Genomic DNA, 16,604 nt, shown 5'->3' with positions numbered 1-16,604 from the left:
AGCACTTGACACCCAGGCCCGCGGCCTGCTGTTGACTCCCGATGGGCAGGAGGGAACGCAGGCAGAGTGCGGGGAAGCGGACCCCCAGGAGAGGGCCGCACCAGAGGCGCTTGGCAGGCGGGCGCGCGTCTGGCTCCCTTGGACCTGCCCACGGCCCTCCGTCCGCCCCGCCCACCCCCGTCACTCACTTTCCTCGCAGCCAATGGCGCGGCCGCCTGTCACCCTCGCCCCGCCCCCGGAGGCGGGGCCGGGGGAGGGCGCGGGGCGGGAGTGGCCTGATTGAACTTTGCCAGCGGAGTTGCGGCGGCCGCGCGGTCCCGGGCGGCGGTGCGGAGCTGGGAGCCTCGGCCAGCGCCCGGCGCCCGCGCGCCCTCCGACCCGCAGCCATGGCTGCCGGGGCGCCCGGCGCGGCCCTGACCCTCTGCTTCTGGCTGGCGGCCTCCGGGGGCTGCCTGGCGGCCGGCTCCGGCGCGGCCGCTGCCCGGCGCTTGGATGAGTCGCTGGCGGCAGGGAGCGTACAGCGCGCCCGCTGCGCCTCCAGGTGCCTCAGCCTGCAGATCACGCGCATCTCCGCCTTCTTCCAGCACTTCCAGGTACGCACCACCGCGCGCCCGGGCCCTCCCCTGGCGCTGCGGGGCGCGCGCCTTCCAGCCTCGGCGCTCAGACTTCTCGCTCAGCGGCAGCCGGCCGGGGTCCGGCTTTACGCGCGGGGTGGATTGTACCTCGGGGGAGGGGGAGCCGTGGGCGATCCCCCCTTTGCAGCCCCTCGCCGGCTCCCGACGTAACTCCCTTCTTCCCCGGGGAAAACCAAAAGGGGGTTTCCTTTGGGAAGGGAGAGCGGTTTTGTGGCTTCCAAGGACGGAGTGGGGTGGGCTGTGGGCTTGTGAATTGCCCCGGGACCTCCGCCGCGGGACTGCGGGCCGGTGGCCAGTCTCCCCTCAAAGTCCCCCGGCGCTCCCGGCCCTCCGCACCGCGGGCAGAGCGAGGGAGGCCCGCGCTCCGCTGCGCCCGAGGACCCTGCGCGACCAGCCCTGGCGCCGCAGGTGCCCGCCGGCCGAGACTTTTTTGTCTCTCTTGAGCTTTGCTTTCGCACTCGGCGGGCCGAGAGCGCGGAGTCCACCCTTGGAGCCCCAGCCAAGGGTCGTGTCTTTCAGCGAGTTTGTGTTGGGGGTGGGGTGGGGTGGGGAGCTGGTTACTGCCGGCGACTGTGCCGCCCCAGTTCGGAGCCCCAGAGCGTCTAGGTGTCGCCAGCGAGTGGCGGGGGGACCAAGGGGAGAGATGGCAACGGATAAGGGACTTGGAGACGTCAAGTTCGGATGTTCCGAGAGGACTCCCGGAGCCAGTATCTCTTCCAACCGTCGTAGATTCTGCCGGCTTCGGGGTAGAGGGGCTCGTGTGCGTGTGTAGAGGGTTCAGGGGACAGGACGCTTGACATCAGTAGATGGCTGGGATGCTGAGAGGAGCCACAGCGGGGAGTGACTCAGGGACCCTGGGTGCCGATGGGCGCGCGGGAACCGCTCCCGAGCCGGCTCCAGGCTCGCCTCGCAGCCGCGGTCCCCAGCTGATCCGAGCGCGCGCACTCTGCAACCATTCACGCGTATAACCTAATTCCTCTCGTGTGCTCGCTTCTCGGCCTCGCCGTCTCCTCTCTAGCCTTGCAGTAGTTCACCTGTTACAAGATCCCAACTTCTGGCAGCAGGGAAAACTGCGGCTCCCAGAAAGGGGCCGCGCGGCTCCTCGGTGGGTTTCTAAGCCGAGTCCCTCTGAAATAAACGAGGCGCCTCTCGCGCTTGCGCGGCGTCAAAGGGGCCTGCCAAGGGTCCCCGGGCACTAAGCTGCAATGGGGGCCATTGCCGTGACCGTGGAGTTTGGGACGAATCTCCGAAGCCTTTAAGTCCCGTTCATTCTGGCGGGAGAGAGCTAATGAAACCTTGCCCGGAATGGCCCATGAAGAGCTAAAAGTTGGGATGTACAGAGAGTGAACCCGCTGGCCAAGTCTCCACGCGCCCGAGTGCGCGCGGTTCTGCGTGTTCGCAGAGAAGGGGCATCCGTAGGTTTCAGAGAACTCCGCCATCCCCCTTGGTCTTCAAGGAAGGGACCGGGGGGTGTGGTCTCCTGCGCTGAAATTCCGCGGACACCCTGGAGAGGGTCCCTCCCAGCCACCCGGATTCTTGCCCCCCTGCCCTACCCTGCGGTAGCTCTTCCGAAGCAATGCTACCCTATTGTTCAAACAACGACATAAAACAGCATCCTGTTCCCAGGGAGAAAGACTATCTTTTCTTTTTCTTCTTCCCTTCCTTCCTTCTTTAAATTGAACTGTCAGTCGCTGTAATTTATTTGTTTTACAGTTTCAGCGCCTAAAGAAACAGTGCAGATCAAGCCAATTCCCGTGAAAGGGTTTTCTTGTGGTCTCTTGGCATGATTTCTCTTCGGAAGAAAAAACTGCTGACAGAATACACATTGCCAGACAATCCTGATTACATTTTAATTAGCTGGGGTGGGGGGTGAACCAAGCTGCAAATTACTCAGTTAGGACTTAATAACTGCTGTTTCTGCAATCAATTGCAAAGCCATTCTTGGAGGTTTAACCCTAACCTGGTAATGCCTATCTGATTTATCTAAATTGCAGGGATTAAGCTTTCTTAAGATTTGAAAAGACAGAGGCGCACGCTTGTTATGAAACCTCAAGCAAGCGTCCCTCCCCTCTTTAAATAATTGGAAGGATGCTGAGGTATCAGGCAGAAAGTGAACAGGAACTAAAAAGCCTCTTGAGGAAAGTGAAAGTGGAGAGTGAAAAAGTTGGCTCAACATTCAGAAAACGAAGATCATGGCATCCGGTCCCATCACTTCATGGGAAATAGATGGGGAAACAGTGGAAACAGTGTCAGACTTTATTTTTTGGGGCTCCCAAATCACTGCAGATGGTGATTGCAGCCTTGGAATTAAAAGATGCTTACTCCTTGGAAGAAAAGTTATGACCAACCTAGATAGCGTATTGAAAAGCAGAGACATTACTTTGCCGACTAAGGTCTGTCTAGTCAAGGCTATGGTTTTTCCTGTGGTCATGTACGGATGTGAGAGTTGGACTGTGAAGAAGGCTGAGCGCCGAAGAATTGATGGTTTTGAACTGTGGTGTTGGAGAAGACTCTTGAGAGTCCCTTGGGCTGCAAGGAGATCCAACCAGTCCATTCTGAAGACCAGGCCTGGGATTTCTTTGGAAGGAATGATGCTAAAGCTGAAACTCCAGTACTTTGGCCACCTCGTGCAAAGGGTTGACTCATTGGAAAAGACTCTGATGTTGGGAGGGATTGGGGGCAGGAGGAGAAGGGGACGACAGAGGATGAGACGGTTGGATGGCATCACGGACTTGATGCGCGTGAGTCTGAGTGAACTCCTGGAGTTGGTGATGGACAGGGAGGCCTGACATGCCGCGATTCATGGGGTTGCAAAGAGTTGGACACGACTGAGAGACTGAACTGAACTGAACTGAGGTATCAGGCAGGGGGCAACTGCAGGTGGGATTTGTGAACTGGTGGGAAAGGCTGGGCTGGAGAAAGGTGCCTTCTATCAGGGATACCCCGGCCACCCACACACTTGTGCAAATAAACCAGAGCGGAAGGCTGTCTCTGGTGCAGGTAGTGGTTCCCAGTTTCTCTTGTGTGGTTCCTGGTCTGCTTGTAAGGCTAGAGGAAGGTTTGCCTGCAGCCTTGAGGCCAGACAAGCGTGTGGACTCTCAGTTCAGTTTGGTTCAGTTGCTCAGTCGTGTCCAACTCTTTGCGACTCCATGGACTGCACCACGCCGGGCTTCCCTGTCCATCACCAACTCCCGGAGCTTGCTCAAACTCATGTCCATCCGGTCAGTGATGCCATCCAACCATCTCATCCTCTGAAGTCCCTTTCTCCTCCCGCCTTCAATCTTTCCCAACATCAGGGTCTTTCCAAATGAGTCAGTTCTTTGCATCAGGTGGCCAAAGGATTGGAGCTTCAGCATCAGTCCTTCCAATGAACATTCAGGACTGATTTCCTTTAGGATGGACTGGATGGATCTCCTTGCAGTCCAAGGGACTCTCAAGAGTCTTCTCCAACACCAACGTTCAAAAGCATCAATTCTTTAGCGCTCACCTTTCTTTATAGTCAAACTCTCACTTCCATAGCTTGACTAGACAGACCTTTGTCAGCAAGGCAATGTCTGCTCTTTAATATGCCATCTAGGTTGGTCACAGCTTTTCTTCCAAGGCAGAACCTGCTCCCTTTTTTTCTGGCCCCCGGGCCACATAGAAACGTGCTGTCCATGACTAAAAAGTAAGAAGTGTTGTGGAAGGAACTGAACTATCAAACTTGTTCTTTCTGCTGTGACCCTTCTCTCTTGGCTTCTCCGTGGTGTTTTAAATTTGCTCTCCAGCACTGTTCTCAGTAAAGAGTAATTTAAAGATGACGTCATTCGTGTGGATTTCACTGTTCATCTTTCTCTTGTGCAGTGCCTGTGTTACACCCAAACATCAGAGGTTTCACTTGGAATTACCAGCAGTACACAACGTGGATTTCCTGGCTCATCCCTCGAGGGCTAAGCTGGGGCCAGACTCAGAAAGGTGGGAAGGAGGCAGAAGCATTGTTAGTCACTCAGTCGTGTCCGACTCTTTGTGACCCCATGGACTGCAGCCCTGCCAGGCTCCTCTGTCCATGGGATTCTGCAGGCAAGAATGCTGGAGTGGGTTGCCAGGCCCTTGTCCAGGGGATCTTCCCGATCCAGGGATCAAATCTGAGTCTCCCACATTGCAGGCAGATTCTTTACTGTCTGAGTCACCAGTGAAATCCACTTCCCAAGTGCCCTGTGTGGGGGTGTACCCAATGGGTGCCCCACAAGGGACTCTCGCAGGATGTGTGTAGACCGTCATGGATACCCAGAATCTGACAAGCATACACACTTGCTTAGGCATGGCACTCGCCTGGTGTCCTTTCCTGCCAGCTGCTGGGCCAATCTGTTGGACCTTGTTTTAGCTAGATCATAGCTCCTCTGGTAAAGAATCCGCCTGCAGTGCGGGAGACCTGGGTTTGATCCCTGGGTTGGGAAGAGCCCCTGGAGAAGGGAAAGGCTACCCACTCCAGTATGCAGGCCTGGAGAATTCCATGGACTGTATAGTCCATGGGGTCGCAAAGAGCTGGACACACCTGAGCCACTTTCCCTTTCACTTTCGGGAAGTTAGGTTTCCCTGGTGGCTCAGTGGGTAAACCGTCTGCCTGCCATGTGGGAGACCCAGGTTCGATCCCTGGGCTGGGAAGTTCCCCTGGAGAAGGAAATGGCAACCCACTCCAGTACTCTTGCCTGGAGAGTCCCATGGACAGAGGGCCTGGTAAGCTACAGTCCATTGGATTGCAAAGAGTCACACATGATTGAGCGACTTCGGGAAGTTGAACCAGGGGTCTCCCCTTCCTCCTGCTCAACCTACAGTGGAGGGGCAGCCCCCCCCCCCCCCAAGGGTGCTCAGACCCCCTTAGTAGAAGCAGTTAGCTGCCTGCACCAAGAATGGGTGACAGGCTCATTCCTGTGGCGTTGTGGCCTCTGGCTGGTCATCCACAAGCAGAGCTTGCAGCTCCCAGTGTGAGACGGGCATGGCCGCCATGCAACTGTGGGGATGTCAAAGCATGCACGTGCCCCCCAGCATTCCCTGTGCCCGCTCTCAGGTGGCTGCAGGGGCAGAGTGTGACAGTACTTTGATGGGGGGGCAGCAGGGAGAGGTTGGGGAGGACCGGGGCTCCAGGGGCCCCCAGAGTGTTAGGCAGCTCAGAACCTTCGCTGGAGAGGAGAGGGAGGTGAGAGGCATCATGCCTGCGGAGATCTCCAGAGCATGCTTCAGCATCCCAGCAGATTCCACATTGCAAAATGCAGACTCAGAGACGAGATCACTGAGAATTCCAATAGGGTGGTCTTGGCGCAGTCACCCCCAAGCTGCAGGGCTCTTTCTGAGCTTGAACCACGTGCACGGATCTGTGTCCCTGGGGCCGGCCCTGGTTTGGATTGTTCAACCCCTGGAAGCGGTTACGCCCACTTGTCCTGGGGATTATTCATAGGTTGTCCTTAGTGTTCAGAGATCTGATAACTGACATGTTCACTTGGGAGTAACCTGGCCCTGCACCTATTTTCTCTGTTCAATTCAGTCGCTCAGTCATGTCCGACTCTTTGCGACCCCATGAACTGCAGCACACCAGGCCTCCGTGTCCATCACCAACTCCTGGAGTTTACTCAAACTCATGTCCATTGTGTCGGTGATGCCATCCAATCATCTCATCCTCTGTCGTCCCCTTCTCCTTCTGCCCCCAATCCCTCCCAGCATCAGGATCTTTTCCAGTGAGTCGGCTCTTCCCATCAGGTAGCTTAAGTACTGGAGCTTCCTTCACTAGAAGATGAAAGAAGAGGGATACTAAGCCTGAAAGAAGCTCTGTGTCTTTTTGGGTGAATCTCGTGTATCCTGCCTGAGTGAATTCCTTGCTCGTGCTGGGACATTCCTGGTGGCCACCCTGCCTGTCTCCCCAGGTTCTGTGCATCATGGCTGTGATGGAGCTGAGCCTCAGAGCCTCGCAGAGAGGAGTCCTGTCCCTGAATATTAGCAAACCTGCAACCTGCTCTTCCTATTCCTGGGTATTCTCAAAGGAGGCACAGTAGACTAGGGCTTGAGGAAAAATAGCCCAAGTGGAATAAAAAGAGTCTGAGTGAGTCTATTTCTTGGCCGGATTTTGGGACCTGATGCAGGGAAGTGGATGGAGTCTTGGAAGATAAGTACTAGGTTGCTGGCGGCCTTGATCCTAGGGCTTTAGGATTTTATTAGTGTGAAGAGATTCTTGCTTAATGGGACATTATTCACTCTTCCAAGTACCACTGAGAGCCTGGTTTAGGTAACTGATTAGAGATCAGAGGCTTTCTTCTAGCAGTAATTGGAAGCTGTTTGTTTTGGCAAAAGAGAGAATGGAGCTGGTGATTAGCTCATTCCGCGTAGAGGACTAGCCTCTGCTCTCAGAAAAAGTAAGCAAATAATTAGCGCATCGGAAGCCTTCGGTAGCCACAAATCAACCCTAGGCTGGTGGAGTTTTGAAGCCACGATCTTGTGGTGAATATACGCAAGTCTTCGTGTGCCTGCTGGGCCTGCAGTGAGGTCGAAGTGACATGCTGAAAGTCTCTGGGAAGAAAGGTCATCCTCAAGTTTCACCTTCATATATCCTGGCCTGGGTCGCTGGATCTCTAGCTGTGTCTCCAAGAACTTTTAACTTTGACCCAAAACTAAACAGTAGGTGGTTTGCATGCATGCTCGGTCGCTCAGTTTTGCAACTCCGTGGACTGTAGCTCATTGGACTTGTCTGTCCATGGGATTTCCCAGGCAAGAATACTGGAGTGGGTTGCAGTTTCCTCCCCCCCGACCCAGGGATCGAACCTGCGTCTCTTGGGTCTCATGCATTAGCAGGCAGATTGTTTAACACTGGGGAAGCCCAAACATTAGGTTATGCATGGCAAATTTTCTTGCTTCTAATAAACTGTTTCTCATTGAACATGATTTATTTATTTATTTTAATCGGAGGCTTATTACTTTACAATATTGTAGTGGTTTTTGCCATACACTAACATGAATCAGCCATGGGTGTACATGTGTGTCCCCCATCCCAACCCCCCCTCTCAGCTTCCTCCTCATTCTATCCCTCAATGAACATGATTTAAAAGTCTGTCTTATTTAGACTATTATAGGACGTTATAAAACTACATTGGAAAATACTTGTGGACTTATTGATTTCTTTGTGCTCTGTATCATTAGAGGAGAAATATATTTATATATTTTATATATTGCATGTAGTTTATATCTATATACATTTCAGTATATTATCCCTTGTGGCTCAGCTGGTAAAGAATCCACCTGCAATGTGGGAGACCTGGGTTTGATTCCTGGGTTGGGAAGATCCCCTGGAGAAAGCAACGGCTACCCACTCCAGTATTCTGGCGTGGGGAATTCCATGGACTGTACAGTCCATGGGGTCCCAAAGAGTTGGACGTGACTGAGTGACCTTCACTCACTCACTCATATTAATAAAAAACATACATGTATGTCTGTTTAGAGACTTCCATTTAAAAGCTAAATTTAAGTTCTTTGTGCAGTCATTCCCTCTCTAAAAAAATTATGTGAGGTTATGTGGCTCAGATCATGAACTCCTTATTACCAAATTCAGATGGAAATTGAAGAAAGCAGGGAAAACCGCTAGACCATTCAGGTATGACCTAAATCAAATCCCTTATGGTTATACGGTAGAAGTGAAAAATAGATTTAAGGGCCTACATCTGAAAGAGTGCCTGATGAACTATGGAATGAGGTTCATGACATTGTACAGGAGACAGGGATCAAGACCATCCCCATGGAAAAGAAATGCAAAAAAGCAAAATGGCTGTCTGGGGAGGCCTTACAAATACCTGTGAAAAGCCAAGGAGAAAAGGAAAGATATAAGCATCTGAATGCAGAGCTCCAAAGAAGAGATAAGAAAGCTTTCTTCAGCCATCAATGCAAAGAAATAGAGGAAAAGAACAGAATGGGAAAGACTAGAGATCTCTTCAAGAAAATTAGACATACGAAGGGAACATTTCATGCAAAGATGGGCTCGATAAAGGACAGAAATGGTCTGGACCTAACAGAAGCAGAAGATATTAAGAAGAGGTGGCAAGAATACACAGAAGAACTGTACAAAAAAAGATCTTCACAACCCGGATAATCACGATGGTGTGATCACTCATCTAGAGCCAGACATCCCGGAATGTGAAGTCAAGTGGGCCTTGGAAAGCATCACTATGAACAAAGCTAGTGGAGGTGATAGAATTCCAGTAGAGCTATTTCAAATCCTGAAAGATAATGCTGTGAAAGTGCTGCACTCAATATGCCAACAAATTTGGAAAACTGAGCAGTGGCCACAGGACTGGAAAAGGTCAGTTTTCATTCCAAACCCAAAGAAAGGCAATGCCAAAGAATGCTCAAACTACTGCACAATTGCACTCATCTCACACGCTGGTAAAGTAATGCTCAAAATTCTCCAAGCCAGGCTTCAGCAATACGTGAACCGTGAACCTCCTGATGTTCAAGCTGGTTTTAGAAAAGGCAGAGGAACCAGAGATCAAATTGCCAACATCTGCTGGATCATGGAAAAAGCAAGAGTTCCAGAAAAACATCTATTTCTGCTTTATTGACTATGCCAAAGCCTTTGACTGTGTGGATCACAATAAACTGTGGAAAATTCTGAAAGAATGGGAATACTAGACCACCTAACCTGCCTCTTGAGAAATCTGTATGCAGGTCAGGAAGCAACGATTAGAACTGGACATGGAACAACAGACTGGTTCCAAATAGGAAAAGGAGTACATCAAGGCTGTATATTGTTACCCTGCTTATTTATCTTATATGCAGAGTACATCATGAGAAATGCTGGACTGGAAGAAACACAAGCTGGAATCAAGATTGCCGGGAGAAATATGAATAACCTCAGATATGCAGATGACACCACCCTTATGGCAGAAAGTGAAGAGGAACTCAAAAGCGTCTTGAGGAAAGTGAAAGAGGAGCGTGAAAAAGTTGGCTTAAAGCTCAACATTCAGAAAACGAAGATCATGGCATCCGGTCCCATCACTTCATGAGAAATAGATGGGGAAACAGTGGAAACAGTGTCAGACTTTATTTTTTGGACTCCCAAATCACTGCAGATCGTAATTGCAGCCATGAAATTAAAAGACGCTTACTCCTTGGAAGAAAAGTTATGAGCAACCTAGATAGTATATTCAAAAGCAGAGACATTGCTTTGCTGACTAAGGTTCATCTAGTCAAGGCTATGGTTTTTCCTGTGGTCATGTATGGATGTGAGAGTTGGACTGTGAAGAAGGCTGAGTGCTAAAGAATTGATGGTTTTGAGCTGTGGTGTTGGAGAAGACTCTCAAGAGTCCCTTGGACTGCAAGGAGATCAGCCCTGGGATTTCTTTGGAAGGAATGATGCTAAAGCTGAAACTCCAGTACTTTGGCCACCTCATGCGACGGGCTGACTCATTGGAAAAGACTCTGATGCTGGGAGGGATTGGGGGCAGGAGGAGAAGGGGACGACAGAGGATGAGATGGCTGGATGGCATCACGTACTCGATGGGCGTGAGTCTGACTGAACTCCGGGAGATGGTGATGGACAGGGAGGTGTGGCGTGCTGCGATTCATGGGGTCGCAAAGAGTCGGACACAACTGAGTGACTGAACTGAACTGAACTGATTATGTTTTAAAAAAATAGATTCATCAGATTTCATTGCATAACCTCCCTTGCTGTGTTTCAGTGAGTTGGCATACAACTTTCAGGCTGGGTAAAGAAACTTGTAAGACGCCTGCAGGCATTGCTTGTCTTAACTCAGAAATGGAGAAGTCCCTACATGTGACTTGGTCATTGCTTTCCAGAAATCTGACTCTTAAACAATTTTGAGGGTTGGGCTTGGGAAGATGATCAGTGAAGCATATCTTTATTATCGACAGATGTTTGGTATCTGAACAGTAGTACTGGGGGAAATATCGTGTCTATGCTGGTCCGTCTAGTCAAGGCTATGGTTTTTCCAGTGGTCATGTAGGGATGTGAAAGTTGGACTGGAAAGAAAGCTGAGCACCGAAGAATGGATGCTTTTGAACAGTGGTGTTTGTGAAGACTCTGGAGAGTCCCTTGGACAGCAAGGAGATCCAACCAGTCCATCCTAAAGGAGGTCAGTCCTGGGTGTTCATTGGAAGGACTGATGTTGAATCTAAAACTCCAATACTGTGGCCACCTGATGCAAAGAGCTGACTCATTAGGAAAGACCCTGATGCTGGGAAAGACTGAAGGCGGGAGGAGAAGGGGACGACAGAGGATGAGATGGCTGGATGGTTGGATCACTGACTCAATGGACATGAGTTTGGCTAAACTCCAGGAGCTGGTGATGAACAGGGAGGCCTGGCGTGCTGCAGTTCATGGGATCACAAAGAGTCGGACATGACTGAGCAACTGAGCTGAACTGAACCATTGGGATGCTTTTTCAAATTATTCCATAACTCCGAGCACTGTTGGTGCACTGTGTGAGCACCAAGCCCTGATTGAGAGTTCTGAAGTCAGCCACCTTTCCACATTTCTTTTGTACTCATCCTGTACTCCATATTCTGAAAGTCTGGTTGTCTGTCAACATATGGCATTTATTAAGTGTGACCTAGCTTTTCCTCTTCCCATTAATCAAAGATATCCATAAGTCCTTCCAACTTCAGATCAGCGTGAGGTCACCGGCATTACCGAAGTAGACTGATAAAATGGATATTGTCGACCTTGTTATTTTTTGCACCATCCATCTAAAGAGAATGTGTAATTTTCTTCGGCTTCCCTGAAGCAATGGATGTGGGGCGTAGCCGCCTATACCATCTCAGGAGATGCTGTTGATGACCTTCTGGCCCCCAGTCTGCTGCCCCTCCCACCCCGACCCCTGGATCAGCTGCTAATAGCTTACAGCTGCTCCCCCTTGGAGACTGACCTTTCGCCCCTGGGCACCGTCTTGCCAGCAGGGTAGCGCATCCTCCTTCCTTGATGAGGGCAAATCATGGTCATTGGCTCACCGCGGGGGGGATCTGGGAGGCCAGCCCTCTTGCTGGGATCAGCTCTGGTTCAGTTTATGCTCTGCAGCCTTGCGAGGGGCCAAGCTTTTCAGGGCTCCCCCCAAGGTGGCATGCGTGCTTCACCTCTGCCCTTCCCTCCCCTTCCACTGAGAGCTTCCCCGATCCATCACGTTCACAGAGACCCGCCCCTCCCCTCCCCGCTGCCTTTTGCCTCTGCCTCCAGGAAGCCCAGCCTCAGACACCTCCCTTCAGGTACCTCTTCTAATTCAGCCCCTTCCTCCTGCAGGTTACACAACTTGATTCTTATCAGAATGATTCATTCAATCACGTACAGATAATAGACTGTAGAAGTAAAAGTATGACCCAGCTTTCACAGCTCTCAGTTCAGACTTTTCCCCACTGTCCCCTTTATTTAATGTTCATTTTAGATTGAAGTATACCTGACTCAGCTCAGTGTACTTGACGTCTGCTTGTCTCAGCTGGTAAAGAGTCCGCCCGCAGTGCGGGAAACCTGGGTTCGATCCCTGAGTTGGGAAGATCTCCTGGAGAAGGGAACAGCTACCCACTCCAGGATCCGGGCCTGGAGAATTCCGTGGACTGTATTGTCCAGGGGGTCCCAAAGGGTGGGACATTTCAGATACTTGACTTACAGTGGTCTGTTAGTTTCTGCTGCATGGCAGAGTGCATGGATTATGCATAGACATACATGCACTCTTTTTCCGATTCTTTCCCCATGTAGGTCATTACGGAGTATTGAGTAGAATTTCCTGTGCTGTACAGGAAATTGTTACCTATTAGTTAGTTACCTTGTTGGTTACCTATTTTATATAGAGTAGCGTGTACATGTTAGTCCCAAACTCCTATTTATCTCCCCCCCGCCATCTTTTCCTCTTTGGTAACCATAAATTTGGTTTCTAAGTCTGTGAGTCTGTTTCTATTTTGTAACCCCCTCTCCCCTTAAAAAAAAACAACAGTTAATACAAGTTAAAAATAATAATCGTTCTAGATCAGGCATCACTCAGAGGGTCAGGACGTTTTCTGTTATTTTAGTTTTTCTCTCCTGATGATTTCAGTGAAAAGATTAAAATCTTGATCCTAACACATAAGCAGATCACACTTCTTCACTGCCTGTGTGAAATACACACACACACACACGCACATATGTATAGTTGTGACTGTGTATGTGCTGTTTCTGCCATCTGCAGTTGGTTGAATCTGGGAATGAGGACCCTGTGAATATACACATGTGCGTGCACACACACACACATATATCATGCTTCACTGCCTGTGTGAAATACAGACACGTGTGCACACATATCTCATGCTTCTTCACTGTGTGAAATACACACACACACACACACACACATAGTTCTCACTATGTGTGTGCTGTTTCTGGCATCTGCAGTTGGTTAATTCTGGAAATGAGAACCCTGTAAATCTATACATGTGTGCGCACATGCACACACACACGTAAATATATCATGCTGCTTCACTGCCTGTGTGAAATACAGACACACAGACACACACACACACATCATGCTGCTTCACTGCCTGTGTGAAATACAGACAGACACACACACACATACACATCATGCTTCTTCACTGCCTGTGTGAAATACAGACACACACACACACACATACACATCATGCTGCTTCACTGCCTGTGTGAAATACACACACACAGACACACACACACACATATATATCATGCTGCTTCACTGCCTGTGTGAAATACACACACACAGACACACACACATATACATCATGCTTCTTCACTGCCTGTGTGAAATACACACGCACACACACACACACTTACATCATGCTTCTTCACTGCCTGTGTGAAATACACACACACAGACACACACACACATACATCATGCTTCTTCACTGCCTGTGTGAAATACACACACACAGACACACACACACATATACATCATGCTTCTTCACTGCCTGTGTGAAATACACACGCACACACACACACACATACATCATGCTTCTTCACTGCCTGTGTGAAACACAGACACACACACACACACATACATCATGCTGCTTCACTGCCTGTGTGAAATACACACACCCAGACACACACACACACATATACATCATGCTTCTTCACTGCCTGTGTGAAATACACACACACACACACACACATATACATCATGCTGCTTCACTGCCTGTGTGAAATACACACACACAGACACACACACACATACATCATGCTTCTTCACTGCCTGTGTGAAATACAGACACACACACACACACATACATCATGCTTCTTCACTGCCTGTGTGAAATACACACACACAGACACACACACACACATACATCATGCTTCTTCACTGCCTGTGTGAAATACACACACACAGACACACACACACACATATACATCATGCTTCTTCACTGCCTGTGTGAAATACACACACCCAGACACACACACATATACATCATGCTTCTTCACTGCCTGTGTGAAATACACACACACAGACACACACACACATATACATCATGCTGCTTCACTGCCTGTGTGAAATACACACACACAGACACACACACATATACATCATGCTTCTTCACTGCCTGTGTGAAATACACACGCACACACACACACACATACATCATGCTTCTTCACTGCCTGTGTGAAATACACACACACAGACACACACACATATACATCATGCTTCTTCACTGCCTGTGTGAAATACACACAGACACACACACACACATACATCATGCTTCTTCACTGCCTGTGTGAAATACACACACACAGACACACACATACATCATGCTTCTTCACTGCCTGTGTGAAATACACACACCCAGACACACACACACACACACATACATCATGCTTCTTCACTGCCTGTGTGAAATACACACACACACAGACACACACACATATACATCATGCTGCTTCACTGCCTGTGTGAAATACACACAGACACACATATACATCATGCTTCTTCACTGCCTGTGTGAAATACACACACCCAGACACACACACACACATCATGCTTCTTCACTGCCTGTGTGAAATACACACACACAGACACACACATACATCATGCTTCTTCACTGCCTGTGTGAAATACACACACACAGACACACACACACACATATACATCATGCTGCTTCACTGCCTGTGTGAAATACACACACACAGACACACACACATATACATCATGCTGCTTCACTGCCTGTGTGAAATACACACAGACACACACACACACATACATCATGCTTCTTCACTGCCTGTGTGAAATACACACACACAGACAGACACATACATCATGCTTCTTCACTGCCTGTGTGAAATACACACATCCAGACACACACACACACATACATCATGCTTCTTCACTGCCTGTGTGAAATACACACACACACACACACACACATATACATCATGCTTCTTCACTGCCTGTGTGAAATACACACATCCAGACACACACACACACATACATCATGCTTCTTCACTGCCTGTGTGAAATACACACACCCAGACACACACACATATACATCATGCTTCTTCACTGCCTGTGTGAAATACAGACACACACACATATACATCATGCTGCTTCACTGCCTGTGTGAAATACACACAGACACACACACACACATACATCATGCTTCTTCACTGCCTGTGTGAAATACAGACACACACACATATACATCATGCTGCTTCACTGCCTGTGTGAAATACACATACCCAGACACACACACACACATATACATCATGCTGCTTCACTGCCTGTGTGAAATACACACACACAGACACACACACATATACATCATGCTTCTTCACTGCCTGTGTGAAATACACACACCCAGACACACACACACACACATACATCATGCTTCTTCACTGCCTGTGTGAAATACACACATACAGACACACACACACACATACATCATGCTTCTTCACTGCCTGTGTGAAACACAGACACACACACACACACATACATCATGCTTCTTCACTGCCTGTGTGAAACACAGACACACACACACACACACACATCATGCTGCTTCACTGCCTGTGTGAAATACACACAGACACACACACACACATACATCATGCTTCTTCACTGCCTGTGTGAAATACACACAGACACACACACACACATATACATCATGCTGCTTCACTGCCTGTGTGAAATACACACACACAGACACACACACATATATATCATGCTTCTTCACTGCCTGTGTGAAATACACACACCCAGACACACACACACACATACACATCATGCTTCTTCACTGCCTGTGTGAAATACACACACCCAGACACACACACACACACACATACATCATGCTTCTTCACTGCCTGTGTGAAACACAGACACACACACACACATACATCATGCTGCTTCACTGCCTGTGTGAAATACACACAGACACACACACATACATCATGCTTCTTCACTGCCTGTGTGAAATACACACACACAGACACACACACATATACATCATGCTTCTTCACTGCCTGTGTGAAATACACACACACATATGCTTCTTCACTGCCTGTGTGAAATACACACAAGTACACACACTCATCCATGTTTATAAATGTGGTCGGCACTGTGTGTGTGCTGGCTCTGCCAGTTGCAGTTGGGTGAATCTGGGGATGAGGACCCTGCAGAGACAGAGAGCCAGCTGTACTCTGCCATTGTGTATGAGACTTGAGTGTCTGCAGATTTTGATACCCGTGGGGGTCCCAGAAGCCCACAGTCCCCAAGGGACAACTGTACTATGAAGCCAGCTTGAAACAGTGTATGAGAGATGGACAGTAGATAGCGTCAGGGGACATCATTAACCTCAGTACCCCCAGCAGGTCTAAGAAGGTGGCAAGGAAGAGTGGTTAGTTCAGATATTACACAGCTCTGGATTTACTCAGCAAGCGACCAAGGGTGCCACGTCCCGCCAGGACCTAGTTGCCGTTTAGTCACTCCGACATGTCCAACTCTTTGCGACCCCATGGACTGTAGC

General features: G+C 49.5%; 1 protein-coding gene across 6 annotated transcripts in view; it reads left to right on the top strand.

The window, feature by feature from the left end:
- Positions 1–278: 278 nt before the first annotated feature.
- The window catches only part of LOC138929710 (anosmin-1-like), a 223,020-nt gene continuing 206,694 nt past the window's right edge, over positions 279–16,604 (top strand). For 5 of the 6 annotated variants that reach the window (XR_011446057.1, XR_011446056.1, XM_070289550.1 and 2 more), the window contains exon 1: positions 288–593. Coding sequence is in view for 4 of the 6 variants with exons in the window: in XM_070289550.1 (XP_070145651.1) it covers positions 387–593 (207 nt within the window). In the remaining 2 variants the exon portion in view is untranslated. Of the gene's footprint in view, positions 594–16,604 lie in introns of all 6 variants that reach the window. The other variant, XM_070289549.1, reaches the window with a different exon arrangement.

Source organism: Ovis canadensis, chromosome Y (assembly GCF_042477335.2).
Source record: "Ovis canadensis isolate MfBH-ARS-UI-01 breed Bighorn chromosome Y, ARS-UI_OviCan_v2, whole genome shotgun sequence".
Taxonomy (NCBI): domain Eukaryota; kingdom Metazoa; phylum Chordata; class Mammalia; order Artiodactyla; family Bovidae; genus Ovis; species Ovis canadensis.
This window is presented reverse-complemented; position numbering and strand designations above follow the sequence as displayed.